This window comes from Plectropomus leopardus, chromosome 12, assembly GCF_008729295.1.
Source record: "Plectropomus leopardus isolate mb chromosome 12, YSFRI_Pleo_2.0, whole genome shotgun sequence".
Taxonomy (NCBI): domain Eukaryota; kingdom Metazoa; phylum Chordata; class Actinopteri; order Perciformes; family Serranidae; genus Plectropomus; species Plectropomus leopardus.
Window position 1 is genome coordinate 1,708,636 of NC_056474.1, and position 21,602 is coordinate 1,730,237.

General features: G+C 38.6%; 1 protein-coding gene across 1 annotated transcript in view; it reads left to right on the forward strand.

The window, feature by feature from the left end:
• Positions 1-21,602, forward strand: part of myo10 (myosin X) — a 127,445-nt gene that overhangs the window by 75,870 nt on the left and 29,973 nt on the right. The window contains exons 4-15 of the mRNA XM_042497410.1: positions 217-404; positions 13,040-13,174; positions 13,286-13,410; positions 14,628-14,641; positions 14,897-14,981; positions 15,500-15,603; positions 16,198-16,327; positions 16,914-17,035; positions 17,743-17,889; positions 18,380-18,480; positions 20,100-20,166; positions 20,460-20,552. Of these exons, the coding sequence (XP_042353344.1) occupies positions 217-404; positions 13,040-13,174; positions 13,286-13,410; positions 14,628-14,641; positions 14,897-14,981; positions 15,500-15,603; positions 16,198-16,327; positions 16,914-17,035; positions 17,743-17,889; positions 18,380-18,480; positions 20,100-20,166; positions 20,460-20,552 (1,311 nt within the window). The remainder of the gene's footprint in view (positions 1-216; positions 405-13,039; positions 13,175-13,285; positions 13,411-14,627; positions 14,642-14,896; positions 14,982-15,499; positions 15,604-16,197; positions 16,328-16,913; positions 17,036-17,742; positions 17,890-18,379; positions 18,481-20,099; positions 20,167-20,459; positions 20,553-21,602) is intronic.

Below are 21,602 nucleotides of genomic sequence, written 5' to 3' on the forward strand. Positions count from 1 at the left end.
GGGCTAAAATTAGCAGTAAATTTAATAAATGGTTTCACAAAGACATGCTAACCAGACTAAAACACTTCAAACAGCACTAATACACACCTGATTCACGTCTTTCTATCGGTACAAATCTGTGTATTTATCATATCTCTGCTTGTTCATATTTCATACATGTTGACATTTTTATTCGTGTTTATATTCATAACACGTTGCTTCTTTTCTCATCGTCAGACGTACATCGGCTCCATCCTGGCGGCGGTGAACCCTTACCAGACGCTCGATGGCCTGTATGACCGGCCGACCGTGGAGCTGTACAGCCGACACCACCTCGGTGAAATCTCTCCGCACATCTTCGCCATCGCCAACGAGTGCTACCGCTCGCTGTGGAAGAGGCTGCAGAACCAGTGTGTCCTGATCAGGTTGGTGACCAGATCTTTCTATGTTAAGTGTTTTTTCAGTTTGGCGGTCTTATTTTATTGATTTAAAGCTGTTATAATAGATTTTTGGCCACTAGGGGGCGGAAAATTCAAGAAAAACAAGCTGACAGACAGAAATCTAGTTAGATGTCGGCTCAGAGCTGCAAAAATGTTGCAGGAAATTTCTGCATATCCACATCCTCCTCATAGATTTCCAACTTTTGCTGATCAATCAGCAGCGAATGGCCGGTCAGGATATCCGAACCTTTCCTGTCAGAGGTTATATCGGGCTCTCTAATTGGCCGTTTGAATAAACTGCTGCGGTCTTAAGCTCGTTTAATGGCTCTCCTCTCAGTGCGGCGAACACTTTGATCAAGTTTCAAGTCCCCTGGGCAGTTTGGCTGCAGCTCTGAGGATCTGAGCGCGACATGCCACCACACACACACACACACACACACACACACACACACACACACACACACACACACACTCACTCTCTGTTGCTATCTCCATCCTCTGTCCGCTGCTTTCCTTCCTCACATCCTTCCCCTTTGATTTCAGCTGGACGACTTTCACATCCTCCATCGCTCCATTGTTTCTATCCGACAGACGGAGACATTCTCTTCCCCCCGACTTCAAAAAAGATATTTTTACATTTCGGATATGATAATATTTGGCCCCTGATTTAGCCGTCAGCGGATGCAGGAGACATCGCAGCGTTTGACTCTATGGGAACTGTTGTGTTTGCGGTCATCGAGGTATCCTGAGTACGTGGACGGTGGACTTTATTTAGTCCTGCGGGGACACGGAGGTTATTCCAAAACAGTCACAGAGCTAAGAGAATTATTTAAGAGGACATCTGATGAAACAACTCATTTCCGTTTAAAATCCGTGAAACTCACTGTGTGGAGGTTTTTTGGGATCAGAGACGGTTGTTTGATGTGAATCACCTCCTGGGGCTGACACCTCGTCTTTATTAACACTGTGGATCTGTGCGTGATTATTCAGGAGTAAGTTTGAATCACAGACTGTAGCAACAGCACGAATCAGCCCATAAAACATGCGTAACTCAGGGCCTAAATAAAATGTAAAAACAACAAACAAACAAACAAACAAACAAACATTCAGCTCCTGTACAGTTGTGATGTACACGTGTGTAGCATCAGATTCTGGGCCGTGGCACGCTGTCCTTTCGTAAACGTCGTCTCTATCACACATGACACATTGACATTTTTTTGTTTTTGAAAGTCTGTTTTCTTTCTTTGATTTTCTCTTTGATTTTTTATTTAAAGATAATTCTTTCAACATATTTTGTTGTTGAATTGTATTGAAGTTATGGCACTAATTACTAGAAAAAAATCATCTTTTTTTTGTTTTTTGTATTCCAGGCTTGTTGAGGGTCCCCCTTCTGTTCGGGCCCCGAGTTATTAGTAATTAGTCCCAACGTAATGTATCTCTGGTTTAACAAAAAAAGTAAAATGCTTGGTTTTTTTCGGGTGACTGGGCTGTGTTTTGTGGAAGCCCCGAGCGGCCGCACAAACATTTTTCTCTCTGTTTTTCTTAAACATGGTTCAAATATATAACTTCATTTTTCTGTCATACATGTAAACAAATTATGGCCGAGTGACAAATCGTGAAATCGTGAAAAATCAGCAGCTCTGTTTGTGCAGTCTCACTCCACATGTCCCCTCAGCCGTCCTCTGGCCCGAGTTGCCTTCGTCCTTCTGTTCAGGACACAGAGACTCTTTTGTCTGGCAGGATGTTGGTCAGTGGGAAGAATACGCGCCGCCCAGGGTGCGCAGAGCGAGGCGTAAACACAAACATGTCATATTGTCGCCGGAGGAGGCTCCGAGCGTCACAAAGCTGCCGTTCAGCTCACAGAGACGTATCAGTGCTGCAGATCTGCTTTGTGTTTGTCCTGATTGCTGCTTCTCTTCCTGCTGCAGCGAGCAAACGTCCCTCCAGGGTTCGGCCGCCTCTTCTTGCCTTTCAAAAAAGATGACTTTGCATTTCCTCTGTATTTTTGGGACATACTTATCGAGCAGTTCTGAGGGCCGGGAGTTTATGAAAACACCTAATTTACCGCGGCATCTGCAGCTTGGACACAGAGAAAAACAGCAGTTTGGTTGCGTAGTTTTTCCATGACAGCAGCACATGAAGCCAGAGAGGACAAACCGCAGCCCGCAGACGTGACCTTTAACTGAGGTCTCAGCTCAGAGTCAACCTGATGCTTTACTGTGTGTTAGAATAGATTAAATAACACACCGAGCTTCCCAAAACACACACGCCTCCTCGAAACGGGATTACTCCTTGAGAATATTTTGAGGTTGAAAATTTCATCTTTTGAGTGTATTGTTAAAGTCAAACAGGATGCTCTTACTGCTCAACTGCTTATTATAAAATTGCAAGTATGAAAAACAACATTATAATAGCGATAAAAAAAGACGTCAGATTGTCTTCTTCTGAATGCTCCCCCCAAAATGAAAAAATACTCCGAGTAAAATTAAGAAAATAAAGAAAAATTTCACCTAAATGAACACCAACTGCAAAAAAGAAAAAAGAAAAGTAGTTCATACAAAAGTAATTGAAAAGATTATTAGCATCCTATAGAATATTTTGAGGTTGAAAATTTCATCTTTTGAGTGTTTTTTGAAAGTCAAACAGGATGCTCTTACTGCTCAGCTGAAAAAAATAAAGTTAGAATAGTGATTAAAAAATGCATCAGATGGCTTCTTCTGAATGCTCACCCAAAAGGGAAAAAAATAAATATATATAAATATAATAAAAGCTAAATCCTCCTTTAAATGTCAACTAAAAGGACACCAACTGCAAAAAAAATTACAAAATAAATTGTATGTAATACAAATGAACATATTCATCAATTTATATGTGAATTTGTAAAAACAATGTTGTTAAATTAAATGTAAAAAATGTTTGTAATGAATAATACCCTTAAAAAGTATTGCTGCCCTGCTCTCCTTTGATTCCCCTTGACCCCAAACTAGTGAGAGTGTCACTTTTAAAGCAGGTTTTACTTTACCACCTCCGAGTTTTTAATCAGCTGTTAATTGTTGCCCTCGAGCAAGGCACTAAACTCCCAGCTGTGCCAGTGGAGCTGCAGCTGAGGAGGAGGAGGAGGAGGAGGAGGAGGAGGGTGAAAAAAGTAAATGTTCTGCAGACCTTCTCTGGCTTTAATGTTGTTATTTAAGCATTAATTTGATACCTGGGCCGGAGGGTGATCCAGTCTCAGGCTCGTTAACCCTTTGAAAGCTGAGCAAATTGGCTTGATTACTTTTTTGCATGAGAAGAGGGACAACTTAACAAGAAACTGCCAAAGAAAATGCAAAAGAAAGTATTAAAAGTTACAAGAAAATGAAAAAAATAAAATAAAAGTAAAGTGACCTCAAGAAAATGCTAATATAGTAACTTTTATTTCTTTATTTTGTAACATAATTACAAATATATAATCAACATAATTGTAGCTTTCTGGCCATTTTCCCCTATTTTTTAAATTGTTTTTCTAATACCCCCCCCCCCCCCATTATTATGTTTTTTTCATGTTTTTGAAAGAAATCAAAGACATTTTCTCAGCTTTGAGAGGTTTAAGTGTATGAAAAGCACCTGAAAGCAGCAAAAAAAAATAATGCCGACATGAAAAATCTGTGAATTAAAGTTATTAAAGTTAAAGAATATTTGGCTAAACACCTGAACATTTTATACGACCACCTGCTGTCACGTGTTTATCACCTGTCAACCATGTGATAAAACCTTTTTTCTCAAACTTTCAAAAAAACTGGTCAGAAGCTTGATATTTTAGAGCGTCAGACTCTGTGCTGGATCGGTGAGTCTCACTGATGAGACGTAACTCAGAGCGGAGGCCGGCGCTCCGTCTGCTCTGCTGCTGAGTCTGATGGATGTGTGAGGCTGTGGATAATTGCGGGGCGGAGCGCTGACGCTCAGTTTCTTTTTACTGCCAAGTGTTTTTCCTGAGGGCTGCTGCTGTGTGGGCCGGCTGACTGAACCGTGGAGGCTGTTTAGGGTTCATGGTTCAGAGGCAACATGGGACCCTGATCGTAAAACAGGCTCATCATTTTTGATTTTTACTGGTTTTCATCGCAATATATTCAGATTTTCTTGAAAAAGCAGGTGGAATTTATATCCAAACTTGGTCTGAAGTTTGCTGCAGCACAAACCTGTTAAGCAGACAAAGTCATCTCACAACGTTAGCTGTTTACGAAAAAGAGAAGAGAAGAAACGAGGGGGAAACTAAACAAGCAGCTGGTTATGTTCCAGAGTCCCTTTAAGAAAATATAACGCGATACTTGAAAATTATATAAAAAATCTCATTTCAAAATCCATTTCATTTCATTATTTATGATCCCCAATTAATTTATCATTTTGTCTATAAAATGTCTATAAATAGTGAAAAAATACCCGTTATAATTTCCAGCATCTTAGGGTGATGCATTTCAAATAGCTTGTTTTACTCAACTAACAGTGGAGATTCGGTTTATTGTCATAAATGAATAATAAGAGCCTCAAATCGACACATTTTAGAAGCTGCAAACAGCATTTTATCTTGAAAACGTAATTAATTGACTAATTTTTGCATATTGATCTGACAATGATCTGAATCATTTGCCATCAGCTGTAAAAGCTCTGAAAAAACACATGGACCTTTGAGTAAAATTATTTTTTACACCTCTTATAAATATGAAAGTGTCGTCTGCAAAAGGTCAAATGTGTTCTGATCTGATGTAACTGTCTTAGTTTTGCACTGTCACGATTTTTTTGACTTCAAAAAGTTGGTCTCCAGACTCCTGAAATTTTCAAGTTTTGAAAGAAAGAAAGATTTTTTAAAGAAAAGTTTAATGACCTACCTCAACATGTCTTCTGAAGTTCGATTTTTAAAGCAGCCTGGAAACTAACTTTTTGGAGTTAAAATAAATAGTTTGTTTTTACAGTGTAGGAAATGAGGGGAAATTAACGTGTCTTCACAGTAATTTCAATCTCTGTGATACAAGTAAAGCAGAATGTGTTGAGGCAAAAATGAAAACTGGATTTATATTCAAAATTAACATTCACAAACCGGCACTTTTGTTTGAAACTTCGTCAAACTCCAAACTTTTTTAACATCGAGGTTTCAAGCTCGCAAAGTTATGTGTTTGATACCTTAAAGTCAGATTCTGGTCTGAGGATCACTTTAACACTGAGTCAAAGTCCAGCTGCCACAGTACGTGGTCTGCTTCACAATGATGACACACACACACACACACACACACACACACACACACACACACACTTCCCCCCATCGTCCCCCGAAACACCAAAGCCATCTCAGAGCGGACCCTCGTAAAACATGTAACATGGCAGCGTGTGTGTGTTCGAGTGTGTGTGAGGAAGAGGAGCTATAAATTGCAAGCTGGCACTTTCAGGCGAGGCAGGAAGCTTTCTCGTCTGATTTGGGGATTGTGGGTAATCAGATCCAGGCAGAGGGAGGCGGTGAAACAGAAGCCGGTGTAAAAGAAGAGGAAGAGGAGGAGGAGGAGGAAGAAACCAGCTCTAACACGAGGCATCTGCTCATTAATGCTCACGAATGCCACTCTGCGTTTTCACTGATGCGGGTACCTGCCTGCGTCCAGCCTCATGGTTTTAATAGGAGCCCCCGCCCCCCCGCTGAGTTTTTGCTGCAGATTTCAGCAAGAACTTGTTCTGAAACCGCCAACGAAGACACTGGAAAACCTCCAAACCTTCATTGCAAACAGCGAATGCCACCATGGCAGCTTTTCTGCAGGATAATAAAGCAATAAACAGGAGATTCAGGCAGAATTTGCATGTTTTTATGAGCTGGTTTCGTCGGGGCTGTTTTTGGTTGAGTCTCTTAATGCTGTGATACACAGATTTTAGACTATGGTGTTTGCTCAACTTTATGGGAATAATTTTAATGACAATGCTCAATTAATAAATGGTTTTCCCAGTTTGTTGTAGCAGAAATAAACTGGTCTGCAGAGTCCTGAACCCCATCCAAGGTGGACTGTGAGCCAGACCTGGTCGTCAGTGTTAGACCTCACTCGCGTCCACATGATGTTAGAAAAAGTTGAATTAGTGTGTTAGTCTGACTAAAACTGTTTTAAAATACATGTTAACATGTGAAATCACACTAAGCTGAATTCGTGAAGTCAGACAAACACACGCAGAGGCTGCAGCTCCATCTCAACACGTCAGAAGATGGACTTTGTGTCTCAAACGGTTAAAGGTTAAAAGTCAAATTTTTTCTTAAATCATAACAAAAGACAAAAATGATTGCAATACTGAAAAAGCAGTCAGTTTAGTGACTGTTCTGAAGCTTTTGATCGTATTGTATGATCTTCGTGAACAGAAGCGTTTAGCCGGCTGTTGTGGGGATGTAAAAGTTCAATTTTCCATATTTTGTTGACTTTTTGCCTTTTTTAGCCCCAAATTTCTATTTCAAAGTTAAATCTAAATTGAGAAAAACAGCAGTTGAATAGAAAAGTCTCGCCTATAGTTCCATTTATTTATTTTTTGTAGATTATATTTGTGTTTTTATTTAGATCAGGAACAATAAGGCCGCACAGTCAATGCCAGCATGCAGTTGCTGGTTGGTTTTCGGGTTGGACACTCTAATATTTTTCCCTCATACTGACTCGTTTTAAGTCATGCTGCTTGTTTCTAGAAAATGTCAAAAGGTCAAAGTGCATTATAAGAGACTGGGGGACTTTTTTATTTGCCAAATTAAGATTATTATTAGGGTTGATTTTGTTTTGACTGGCCGCCGCGGTGTCCGAAACAGCCCAGATGTGATTAAACGACGGCGCTCTGAGGGTGTTACCCTGCTCAGCCGACAGCCCCCGACCCGGCAGTTTGTCCCTGACCTCCTGACCCCAGAGGTGGGGGTGAGGTCACACTCGGGACTCTCCACCCTCAATAATTACTCAGGCATCTGGGGGTCACCAAAGCCCCGCAGCAAAGCCCTGCAAAAACATACCTGAGAGGTTTTCCTCCTGGCAGGATTTATCTGCGCTGAGAGTCCGATTAAGAATTTGACTGTGACCAAAGGGAGGAATGCATCACAGCGAAGGAGGAGAGCATGATGGGAAGAAAACATGTTTGTTTTAGGTGCATCATGAGACGGGCAGTTATTTTAACCTCAACTTTTTTTAGTTAGACTGATGTTGTTTTTTGTTTTTGTGTCTTTTTATTGCCTCGCAGGATTTTGCAGCATTAATGAGTGAAGTGAGGACGAGTCTCAGCGCCTTAAAGTGAAATAGTTTGGTGTTTTCTTTGGTCATGAGGCCACATTGGACTCTTTGTTAGACTAAACCAGCACCATTAAAGTTTTAACGTTACAGTCTGAAGATTTAGTATCAAGAGTAAATTCAATTATTTTCCCACAATGATAAAACAAATATGCTAATTTATTTATGAAAATAATCTTGCAATGACCTGTGCAGCTCTGACCGTCGCTCACATCCACGCATCTCATTATTACCATTTTACAACCAAAATTAGTGCATGCACTCAGGTTTTCAAACACAGGTAAACCAACTAAAAATAGGCGATAGACCCATTGCCTGTAGAGCAGATCTGTGCACGCGGTATTGCAGCAGATGAGTATGCCTTTCTCCGTGTGTGTGTGTGTGTTGGGGTTGTTTTAGATGATCCACTCATAACTTGAAGAGTTATGTGATGCAATAACAGCTCTTGTAGCTCCTGCTGCATCATGAGGGAGCCAGTTCCTACTGACAAGCACATAGACACAGCATCATGTGACCTCATAGCATCATGTGACCTAGAAAAGCCAAAAAAGCGTTGTCATTGCTGATTCACGAAATATGGCTTTTTTGAATCAACTAAAATACCACCTCATGTGAGCATAACAACTTATCCATCGTTATCGTCTTTCCATTAGGCATATTTACCTTTGGAATTTCAATTTGCACAATTTTAGGGTAAATGGAAACCCGCCTGTTGACAGACCCACGCCTCTACAGTCAGTCTGCTGGTGCGGCTTAAGGTCTTTTGAGTGTTTGACTCATTGACTTGTTCAGTTTTAATATTTCTGGCAGTGCAGCACGACACCTACAGGGCAGCCTGGCAGAGTTTAGATGTGCAAGTCGATCTCAAATAAATTTGCTTTAAAAAAAAATCTGTCTCCCGTGAAACAGATCTCTGTTCTTTGGACTCAACACCAGATTAAACGACATTAAGAGAGATTGTTTTGCTCTCTCACCGAACTCTTCGTCTCAGTTTCTCCTTCCTGCTCTCAAACTCTTTGACTCTCCGACAGAGTCTGCCGCTCAGCGCCTCGGCACAAAAGGCCTGGGTGAGATCCAGAGCTGCCAGGGCAGTTTGTCCAGCACGCTCAGTCGCTCCGCTGAAGACTCCCTCCTTCCTCCCTGTGGGGGGTTTTACCTTGGGTGGCAACAGCATGTGGAGAGCCAGGGATTAGCACAAAGGCAGGGTGCAGTTTAATGTGTGTGTGTGTGTGTGTGTGTGTGTGTGTGTGTGTGTGTCCTGGTTTAAATAAGTTGGCACGCTGCCAGAGGTCTTTTAAGTGAGTTACATTCAGATTTGGCCATCGCTGCAGTCTAAGCTATTTAAATGAGCTACACACACCGAGCCCTTTAAAGTGAGATCTAATCTCTTTACGAAAGTTTGACCCGCCGTTGGAGCGAGCCGCTGCTGAGATCCGTCGCTGTGTTTGGATTTACTGTTTCTCATCAGCGGTAATGAAGAGCCCCGACGCTGAAACACAACATTCGAGCTGATCTAATGGGTCTCTCTCACTTTAAAAAGTTCTGCATGCTGAGAAAGTCAAGTCTGTCTCTAATATTCCCTGAATTGAAGTATAAGTACTACAAACTTTTGCAGCAAGAAAAGATGCTGGGAGAAATTCTGACAATTGTCACATTTTTTAGACTAATATGTCATCGTAAGGATCAGACACAAAGGCTATAAACATGTCATAGAATTAAAAAAATTTATTTTTTTAATTGAAATTTTAGTGTACAGTGTAGTACACTACACTTAGTGTAGTTTTATCAGTGTACAAATATATATCCCGTCACACAGTCACAATAATAATCACATTTGCAGTGAGAGGTTATAAAGTAACCAAAGTACATAAGTAATTAATTAGATTTTAATAAATAAATTAATTAAAATGAAAAAAATAGAATTGTAAAGTAATACAACATAAATCAAAGAAATACAATAAAATTAGATAAAATAAAACAAATGAAATTAAAGGTAGGATCAATACTTTGATGTTGTCCATATAACGTCTCCTTTTCAGTCACTGATGCGTGTTTGGTCGGCCAAGAAGGACATAAATGAGTCCAATGAAAAAGTGGAGTAAAATAAAAAAACGTTAAATTTAACCCCTTTAATGGTCCGCCAGTGCTTACACCGATGTTTTTGCACACAAATACATGCACATACACACACGCATAAATAAAAACATGACTTTGTGATTAAATAAAGCAGTAAAGAACAGAAGTGCTCTGTTAGACCAGAAATTAGAAAATAAAAAAAATAATAAATATAAAAATAAATAAACAAGTAAATATATAGATAAAATGATAATAGCAATGATAAAAGATAAATAACTAAAATACTCAAACTGTAGATATGAGGCAAATGACAAGAAGACAGCACAAAATTAAATAAGTATTGACGATGATTGAAAATGTTTCAGACGGCAGCTTCCAAAGACGCGAATGATCTCAGCCTCCATGTGGAGCGTGTAAAACACAGCCCGTCCTGTCATAACATGTGTCCACACACAGCCAAACGCAGCGTTTACATTATCTCCCGTCCTGTTTTCTGTCCATCGGGAATGTGCCACTGACTCTGTGGACATGACCGGCCGCGCTGCACGGCTGATGCATGACATTCAAGTTCAACTTTATTTATAAAACGCAGCTAAAGCAAACAGTGTCGCCCAAAGTGGCGTCCAAAAGACAAATGATTAAGATAAATGAGCTTCAGCTGTGTTTCTCGACTATCGTTTGCATTTTCAGTGCCAGTCACATATGGTGCATCTCAAAAAAATAGAATATCATAAAAGAGTTACTTTTTCTTTGTAATTTAATTCAAAAAGGTAAACTTTCATGTATTTTATATTTTTTTGTTTGAATTTTGATGATTATGGCTTATGGCTCATGAAAATCAGAAATCAGGTATCTCAAACTACCATTTCCTGAGATCACTCAAAAAATATAAGCCTGAGCCTCACATGGAGCGGCTGTGGGTTAATTTAAATATCTCTAGGTGTCTTTTAGACAGAAAACAATATAAGAAAGTTCACATTCTGTCATAACTCAAACTCCAAACTTGTTTCAATCTAAGAGCCAACAAAAAAATATGACAAAGTTAAACAAAATCGATTTAGACCCAGAATCTGTGCCGGCCTGCTGCCAGGGCCTGTGTGAGACGCTCAGATAGTAATGATGGAAAAACGTCTCCAGTGCAGTCAGTGAGAGTGTAAACAAAGCCTGCAGGATGAGAGAGATGCGGACAGCAGTGATTACAGGCTGATGAAGCTCGTCAGATGGTTTAAAAATGCAAAATCACAGCGATCAGCGCAGAGAGGCTGAGTTTGAGAGTGCAGTTTGTAGTGAATACTGACAAAACGCTGACATGTCCACACTGCTAGCGAGAAAGTTACTGCCACAAATCTGAAAATCTAGAAATCTGAGAACCCCCCAAAATCTGACGTGGCTGAAGGTGAATGTAAATTTAGCGAAAATACCTTTGGTATGTCAAACAAGAGAAAGAAGTATATAAATGTGTATGTACATGGATGTGAATGTATGTATCTGTGTGTGTGTGTGTGTGTGTCTTAACATATGAAAGTGTGTATAAGTACATGTATGTAGCCCCTTCTATTCTTTTTTCCCTCTTATTCTTTTAACAAAGACAATGATGGAGGGAGAAATGAAGGTGGAAAGAAGAGAAGTGCATTGTCCTGTAAATTATGCTGCATCAGCATTGTACAGCATTATGATTGTAGGTGTGCCAAAATATTGCATTTATAAAGATGTGTTTGTAAAGGTCAGAAATGAAAATTAAAGAAGGTTCCCACCTTTCTGATCTTAATGTGTGATTTTAAGGCCTGTTGATGTTTCCTTGCATCCTGCAGGTCTCATTTCCACTCAGCAGTGTCCAGCGCGCCATCTAGTGGTGTAAAACAGTTATCATTGACTGAATGTTTCCCTGCATGTGTGAAATCGGCGTGTGCTTCAGTCATGAGTCGGTCATCAACACCTGATTCACGTCTGACCCACTTTGTTGCGAGTCAGCGTGAGTTTAAACCTGCAGCTCGTTTGTGCTCAGTCTTAAATACACACACTCCGCTCGCACACAGCGTTCAGTGTTTACACAAACGGAGGTCACGTTTTCTCTGCTGCAAACAGAAGTGTTGAAAGATGCCGGAGGCTTTAAAATACAAGAAGGGACTGTAGGGTTGAAAACATGAAATGTCTTTGAAATTATGAGACCGTTTAGGCACTCTTAAACTTCTCCACCTTTATTTTCTGCAGTGACTTTCATCCTAAAACACTTGAAACATGCAGTAATCATGTTTACATTGTAGGGATAGTACAGGTTTTGAACTGCAGTTTTATCAGGTATAATCAGTGTATTACATGCAGTAGACGTCAGTTTGGAGAAGCGTGCAGGAGTCTGACACAGAAAAGTCAGCGAGAAAATGTCTTTTAACCGCCTAAATATCAATCAATATCAATATTAGTTCAGGAATATTTTCACCACTCAGACGGGTGAGACATTAACACCTTCAGTGCCACATATATGTTCTCCCCGAAGCCACCAGACGCCATTGGAAAAAAATCAACCATTTTAGCTCACTGAAAAATGGAGAAGTTATTGTTACAATAATGAAAAGTTATTGGTTCACCACTGATTCAATCAGTTAGTGTTATTGTGTGATTTTGAATTAAGCCATTTAAACGCAGTTTTTTTTGTATTTGCTTGCTTTCATTTTTTATTTTATTTTATTTATTCATTTTTTATTTTTTATTTTTCTGTCTGGTCATAAAGTTATTAATGATCCGGTTGTTGAGAAACAGGAGGTTGTGTAGGAACTTGTTTCAGACAAAACATATTCAAGCTGTATTTATTTTTCTGTGATATATTTGAAAAAAATAAAGAAGACCTTGATCCAAAAAAGCACCAAAAAACACAAAGTCACAAAGTGGAACGACCTCCCCGAGGACATAAGGCTCGCAGAATTAACGCCTTCTCTTAAATCACTTCTTAAAACCTGTTTTTATATATTTTATATATTTAACTTATTTTATTTATATCTTTTATTTTGGGGTATTATTGCTTTTTTTGCATTTTATTTGTATTATTCTATATTGACATTTTGCATCTTGCATTCTTTTTGTCCTGATTTGTATTGATTTTATCTGACCTCGGCTGTAGTTTGGTCCCGCTTGTGTTCGTTAGGGCTGGTTGGGTTTCTGCTTTTGTATGTTAAAACACTTTATAAACTCTGTTTTTAAAGGTGCTACAACGATAAAGTTGTTATTATTGCTCATGGGCACTTTAGAAGATCAGGCGTCTCACCACCCATGTGTTTTATTCCCCCGCAGTGGCGAGAGCGGCGCCGGGAAAACAGAAAGCACCAAGCTGATCCTGAAGTTCCTGTCGGCCATGAGCCAGCACTCCCTGGAGCTTTCGTCCAGAGACCGCACGTCACACGTGGAGGAGGCGCTGCTGGAGAGCAGGTAATCATTCATCTGATTTACGGTTCATTATTTTTGAGCGATGAGAGTTTAATTTCCATTGAAGGCTTGTTTGTGGTTTGGCTGATGATCCTGTCCTTCTCCGCTCCACAGTCCCATCATGGAGGCGTTTGGAAACGCCAAAACCGTCTACAACAACAACTCCAGCCGCTTTGGGAAGTTTGTCCAGCTGCATTTCAGCCAGAAGGGCAACATCCAGGGAGGCCGAATCATCGACTGTATCCTTTGAAACCCACTCAGTGTTAAGTGGCTGCGCTTCCTTTTCTCTGCACATTTGCTGCCCAGACGTAATATACAGGAAGAAAGTACTTGAAGAGGTTGGCAAAGCCTTTTTTTAAGGGTAAAAACACGAAGGATCCACTGACTGCCGTTCATTTTCTGTTATAACTGCGAATCCAGGATAGTGAACGTGAGGATTACAGGCGCACTGTGAAAAAAATGAAAAAGAAAAGTACATAAAACCATGAAGTTCTTTTCAGTTTTTACCTAAATGTCGAATTTACTTATAATTTTCTGATAGTTACTTAATTTTGTGAAGTTGTTGCAACTTAAAAATGACATGAAATGACCTTGTTGTTTCTCAGTGTTGGAAACTTCAGTGAATTGAGTTAATCTGACTGAATTCGTACATTACAAAGAGAATTTTGCAAATGAAGTTATTTCTACGAGTTTTGTTTTATTAACAATTTGAAGTAAATACAAATGTACTATTAGATACTAGTTTGCAACCAGCAGAAAACAGAATACATTTGGTTTGAGGAAGTTGCTAAAACTTAGAAAGATTAATTTGGTTTAACATGTCATTTTTAAGCTGCAACAGCATCACAAAATCAAGTAAATATAAGTAAATTTTAAGTAAAATAGCAATTAGAGAAGTAAACATAAATTAAGATTAATCGTCATATTTATTATCATTTTTCAAGGCAATCGATTTCCTCAATTTTTTTTTAAAGTAACAAACTTGTGAGATTTTACAGAATATTGAGGAAATCGATTGCCTTTACTGAAGTGGCTAAAACTTATGAAGTTTAAGTTAATTTAAATAGTCTTTTTAAGTTAAAACAACGTCACAAAATTCAGTAAATATAACTACATGAAAATTAGTGTAATACTAACATACAAAATAAACATATTGTGTTTTAATCAGTTTCCTGGATTTTTGAAAGTCGAGTTATCAGATTGTCAGTGGCTGCCAGTCAGTGTAGAGAGCAAAAAGTAAATAATTACTTATATTTTTAAGCATTTTTATTGTTGTCTTTAGAAGCTGATTCCATTTCTAAATTTCTATTTCTGTTTGTTTGTTCTTAAAGTGGAAATCTCTAATTATTTGTGTGTCATGCGTAACTCTGGTGTTCCCCCTCAACAGCTCAGCTAACTAACTCGTTTAAGCTTCTCCAACAGTTTCGTTCCTTGACTGACACTTTTCTGACCACAGACCTCTTAGAAAAGGTGAGTTTGCTGTTAAAAGTTTCATCTTTCAGCGAGAGCAGCTCTCAGTTGTGACGACTTCAAAATTAAAGTATAATACCTCTGCAAAAACACGTTTGCAGCATTAAGTAGTCTGATCTGTCTTTCTGTATGTTGTTTTTGTACGCGTTTGTTTGTCGTGATATTTTGGTTTGAGTGCCACCGTAAGACTGTGTTTGTGTGTTTGTGCTGATAAAAGTGTGAATATTCAATCGCGGCTCTTCTGTTTCCCTACAGAACCGAGTGGTCCGGCAAAACCCAGGCGAGAGAAACTACCACATTTTCTACGCCCTGTTAGCGGGAACCAACAACCAGCAAAAAGGTTAGTCCTCGCTAAAATACTCAAATTATAACAAATTATAATATTAAAAAGTCACAAAGTTAACTCTTTTGTGTTCATTTGCATTTTTGTGTTAATTTTTACTTTGTCAAAACAAAAGTGTCAAAACATGATGTGGACACGATAATATTAGCAGCAGAGGATACTGTAATATCTGTATTTACAGCTGCAACACGGCGCGTATTAAATTAGAGGTCTTTACTTTCAAAACTGTAAGTTGTTGCAAAAATAAGAAATAAGAAACAAGAAGAAAAAAAAAACAAATAAAATGAAAATAAAAACAAAACAAGAACAGAAATAATACTTAAATGATATTAAATTATATATATAGATATATATATATATATATATATATATATATAATATAAAGGAGGAACAAAAAGGAGAACAAGGAGAGCAGGAAAATGTAAAGATAATAAAACGGCAATATGAATAGTGCCGTGTTATTCTGCAATAAAATAATTGTGTGTTTGTATCTGTGCTTGTTTGTGATGTTGCAGAAGCGTTCGGGTTGACGCAGCCGGACAGCTACCACTACCTGAGACAGTCCAGCTGTCTCACCGACAAGACAATCAACGACAGCGGCACTTTTCAGGATGTTCTGGTACGCAGGACGCAACCAGCTCCACCACTTAAACATTTACCCAAAAACTAACATCACATTCACTCACTGACGACTACAGCAGCCGTTACAGACGCATTAACGCAGAGGCTGCTTTATGATGAACTGTTAAAGAAATGAGTGTAAATTAAGTTTGTGAGTTTGTATCTTTTTATTGAATTATGTATTCTAGCATGTCATTTATTGTATTCCGAGAACATTTGATTTGATTTCCCACATATATTTGCATGCATTACATTTCTCAACGGGACTCATTCATTCATTTATTCATAACAAAAAATCAGTTGAAGAAACTCTGAATATTTGATCCTGGTGAGAGACTGAAAAGTGAAACCCGCCGCTGCCAAACCCAAACCAACAGACACGTAACTGTAAGTCAGTCCAAACCTCCGAAAAACCCCAAAGACTAATCGGCTGCTGAAGACAGATTGTAACGACTCAGTCTGGACCCAAAAGAAACAAAATTAGCTGGTGAGGAATTCAACATGAGATCCATCAGAGGCCGCCCGCCTGCAGCGAGAACACCAAGCTGCGCTCTGAGGTTTCACCAGCGTCTTCTGTGTTTGTGTTTCCCAGAATGCCATGAGAACGATGCAGTTCACGGAGGAGAACATCGGGGAGATCCTGCGCCTCCTGGCTGGGATCCTCCACGCGGGGAACATCGAGTTCATGACGGCCGGAGGAGCTCAGGTCTCCTCCAAATCAGGTCAGAAACTTTTTCTTCATTTTCACACCTTTGTCTTATTTACACTTTTTAACCGCCGCAGCCTCTTTCACCGTTTCTCTCAGTGTTTTTCCAACTTCTTTTTCGTTTTCCCGCCAGTATGCCCTCACAGGATTAAAGAGAGCATCAGTTATTAAACTGCACGTCTGCCTGTGTGCAGTACCCTGAGGAGGACCTCTAGTGGTCATTTTAAACAGTCGTGTTGGTCAGGTGAACGTGTGTCTGCAGGGGGACACAAGTTTCATAGAAAGAGAGTTAATTTTGCAACAATTTCTGAAGTAGCTGAACGGCAAACAATCAGAAAATACCCAAATGTGTTAATTTGGAAAAGAATAAAACATGACTTCCTGTATTTTGCCGTTCAGTTCAGCTCGTTGCTGTCTGTTTTGCTGTCTTTTTGCCGTCTTTCTGCGCTCTCTCCTCAGGGACTTTTTGTTTTTTTCCCCGTATATCTAGTTTTTCTCTGTCTCTGCAGCTGAATGAATTATTCTGCTGTTGGATTTGTTTTAAAATGACATTTTCATCTCTGAAGTGTCTGAAGATGAGGTTTGTGTGTTCCCTCCATCAGCGGCCCTCAGCCGGACGTCTGACCTCCTGGGGCTGAACCCGGATCAGCTGGCCGAGGTCCTGACTCACCGGTCCATGATCCTCAGGGGCGAGGAGATCTCCACGCCGCTCACCGTGGAACAGGTGAGTAAACACCTCTGACGGTCTACTTTAACCCCTTGAAACCGAAGCAAATCGGTTTGATTTCTTACAAAAACATGGGAAGAAGGCAACGAGAACAAAAAATGGCCCCAGAAAAATAGCAAGAAATTAGTAAAAAAGTTACAAGAAAATTACCTGGAAACAAGCAAAACAAAATGTAAAATCAGACAAGAAATGACCGCAAAGGTGCTTCAAAAAATAATATATTATAATTTTGAATATATTCATATTTTTTGAAAAATTATGAATATAGTTTTCCTGGATTTCTTTTTTAATTCCCCCATTAATTGTTATCATTTTTTTTTATTCGTTTCTTTTTTTTGTCACCCTTTACTAATTTTTTTGCGTGTTGTTTGGGGCATTTCTTGCCAAGTTGTTCGCTGCCTTTTCCGACACGTTTTAGCTGTTTGAGAAAGAAATCAAAGAAATGTGCTCAGGTTTCAAAGGGTTAAACAGCTTGTTAAGGGCGTCTGAATGCAGCACAAGAAAAGTGATGTGGATCCAGTGAACACAACATCTGCGACTGTTTTTTTTTTCGGCGAAATCCTAATAAGCTGCTGCTCGCACAGACGACCTCCACGGCTGAAAACACGACTGAACACATTTCTGTCAACATGCTAACCTTCGAGCGACTGATCACGAGAAAGTGTGTGTGGTTTGAGTCGTGTATTTCGGCTGCTCCTCCGCAGGCGGTGGACTCCAGAGACTCCATGGCCATGGCACTTTATTCTCAGTGTTTCAACTGGATCATCCGCAAGCTCAACAACCGCATCAGGGGCCGAGAAGACTTCAAATCCATCAGCATCCTGGACATCTTTGGATTTGAGAACTTTGAGGTGTGTTTGAACGAGAAGAAAAATTAAAAGACTTCACAAGCAAACATTATACCATAAAAAAATAAAATAGAAATAATAATAATTATAATTAAGAAAATTAAAATAAAATAAAATAAAATAAAATAAATAATAATAATAATAATAATAATAATAATAATAATAATAATAATAATAATAATAATAATAATGATAATTACGAAAAATAAAATAAAACTCGCTGCTTTCTTTTGTGTTTCTGATATGAACTCAACTTTAATTTTCTCTCAGGGATAAAAAAGTTTATCGAATTTAGCTGAATTAAATTAAATTCGGATCCCTCACACAAGCACACTCCATTAAACTCAATAATATGACCTTTTATTACCCACTCCTGAGTATTTAATCTTATTTTAATTGTTAATCAGGAAATAGGAAAACAAACCTCGGGGTTTTCTTGTTCTTTGGTTCATTAACTCTCCGTCTGTGTTTTTTTTTTCTGTGTCTGTGTCAGGTCAACCGCTTTGAGCAGTTCAACATCAACTATGCAAACGAGAAGCTTCAGGAATATTTCAACAAGCACATTTTCTCCCTGGAGCAACTTGAATACAACAAGTAAGTGGAGTTTTTTTTACTGGAGACGACTCGTTTGGTTTTTCACTCCGTTCACAAATGCACTTCATTACTTTGGCCAAAATGTTGTTTTATGACAAACCTCTAAAGTCTAATTTAAGGTTTTTATGCTGTTAGCTGTTGAATGATGTCACCCGCAGAGGCAGAGAACAACAGTAAAGTTTATTTAAAAGCGGTTTAAAGTTTTCAGGAAAACTGTGTAACAGATAATGTTTCAAATTGTGTTTTCAAGGCTCATTGGGTTAACATTACCTCAGAAATAAGTGGCCTCCAAGTGCACACACACACACACACACACACACACACACACACACACACACACACACAAAAGTAACCCTACGCAACTGACTGACCCCGCCATCACGATTTTTAATGATTTTTCCTCCTTTACAAACCTCTCATGTCACCTAATGTTGCCCTGTCTTGCTTGTTCTCACCTGTTTTGCTTCACTAAATTGAAAAAAAATAAATAAGAATTTACAAGATTAATGAACACAAAATAAAATAAAATAAATGAATAATAATTTGACTAACTCCTACATAATATCTAAAATATGTAGGCATGAGACTGCTCTCTGCTTTCAGTCAACTAGGTTAGTTTGAGCTAGTTTGCCTGAATTACTGTATTTTCATTATTTACTTCCGTAATAACTCCTCCTTACTATTTATTATCTTTAGCCCTTGAAACCAACATTGCAAAATTATAATAATTTTTTAAAAATAATTTGAAATATTGGATTATGATTATTATGAATGACTATCATTATAACAAACTAACTTAAAAAGATGGCGGTTTATCAGACTTTATATTATATGTTTTTTATTACTTTCATTAATAATAAGAAGAAGAGTTATTATAATTGTTATTATTATAATATTATGTATTTGTTTATCAGTTGCAGAAAACAGTCTGAGGGGAGAGGATGAAATATATAGTGTCTGCACTTTAGCTTTATAGTGAGGGCGATAATAATCAAGTTTTTAAAAGATGAATAAAATGAATCTTTCAAAACTAAAACGTGGTGAGTAAATAATGTCACTAAAGATCATCAGGAGGCTTTTGAGCCCTCCGTCTCATTTTTTAACGCTGCTCTACTTTGGCTTATCTCACACGGAAAAATCTGAGCCCTGCAGAGTGCAGCCTGCCAAATATTGTGATTTCACATATACACGAAACATCATGTCGTAGCCACTCGGACCAAAATTGTTACCTGATGTTTCTCAATATTTAGAAAACACAGCTGATGAGGTCGGCGGCCTGAAGGCAGGCGCTCCAAAGCTGCAGCCTCTGAGACTGTTTGTCTTCTGGGTTGGATGTTTTTTGGGATAAAAGGGCGCAAGAATGCAGTTAGCTGCCAACATGTTTGATTGTGGGACTTTCCTACCTGCACATGTGCAAAGCGTCTGTCCGCCAAAATCCTTCAATACTGTTTTAAAAAATCTTGATAAGAAGTTGGGTGCAAACATATTTCGATGTGAAATCTTTAGTCCACCCAAAGATCTGAATAAGACATTAAAGTGGGTTAACTTTCATGCCATTTTTTAAAATTGGCTGTTGAAATGTCTCTGAACGCTGTTATTTTTTTGGTCGCTTCCTGCAGGGAGGGCCTGGTTTGGGTCGACATCAACTGGATGGATAACGGAGAGTGTCTGGATCTGATCGAGAAGGTTAGAGGAGTGAAGGTTCTTGTTTACGTTATGCACAGACTGATGATGATGCTGATGCAAAGCAAAGTGTTTTTTAAAAAGAGGGAACAGAAAATGACAGATTTGGGAGATAAACAGAAAAAATATTGATAACATGAAATAAATGAAAATCTAAATAAATTCATACATAAAAATCTGAAGCAACAAGAACATTTTTAAAAAAGCAAAACCAGTGTGATAATGACTGCAGTGAGGGTACGTTCAACTAAAGTGATGTTGACATCAATCATGACGCTCTCTCTGTGTTTCCATAGAAACTGGGTCTCCTGGCACTGATGAACGAGGAGAGTCACTTCCCCAAAGCCACAGACGACACCTTACTGGAGAAACTCCACGGACAGCACTCGGTACGGCTCCGTCTGACGCATTTCGGTCGACCAATCAGCTTATCTCATCAGTTTACCTCCACAGCTCAGCATCATCTCATCAGCAGCTAAAATGTGGTCCAGTTTTTTCTCTCCTGACAGAGTTATTATGGAACAGAAATAATGTCCCTGTTTGACTCTGAGCTGCAGAGACGTCACACAGAGGCTCAGAGAAAAAGTTTAATATTAAGAGATAAGGAAGGAAATAACCTGAAGCCTGCACTTGTGCCGAAAAAAAAAGATTTTAGGACTTGTTTACAAAACATTTTGTAAAAAAAAAAAAAAAACAACAACAACAACAGTTAAATAAAATGCAAGAAAATTACCAAATTCTTTTTGAGAATAAATAATATAATGAAAAAAAAAAAAAAAATTAGATTTAGGAAAAAAATCTATACAAAGTGCATAAAAATCTAATATTTTTGTAACATAATTTTAATTATTTAATTATAAATATTGTTTTTTTTCCCTAGCTTTATTCCCTAGACATGTTTCCTTACCTGGATTATTTTTTTTAAATTAAAAAGAAAAAAGAGAGGTTAAAAAAACAACAAAACAAACAAGAAAATGACCCGAGTGCTTAAAAATATAGTAATTTTGTAACATAATTTTAAATATATATTCATGATCATCTTAAATATTTTTTTCCCTAGCTTTGTTCTCTAGACATGTTTCCCTCGCTTTTAGAACAAATAATTTTCTAAATCTGCTTATTTTCTCATTCGCTGTGTTTGTGACGTTTATGGACGTGCACCTGCAGAGCGCTCAGGTGCAGGTGAGGTTGAGACTTTATAAAAAGATGACGACCAGACTCTGAGCGGCAGGCGTCCGGAGACACGGTGCTAAAAAAACATAAATTTAGCGATAAATAAAACGCCAGCGGAGTGAATCTGTGAGCGACAGTCCTGCGTAATCCACCTTTAATGTTGTCAGCTGATCTGAGTTCAGCTGCGAGCTTTTGAATGTAGAGCAAACAGCTTGTTTTGATTTAAACTGACGTAACGAGGCAGAAGTCTTTAATTTGAACAAATA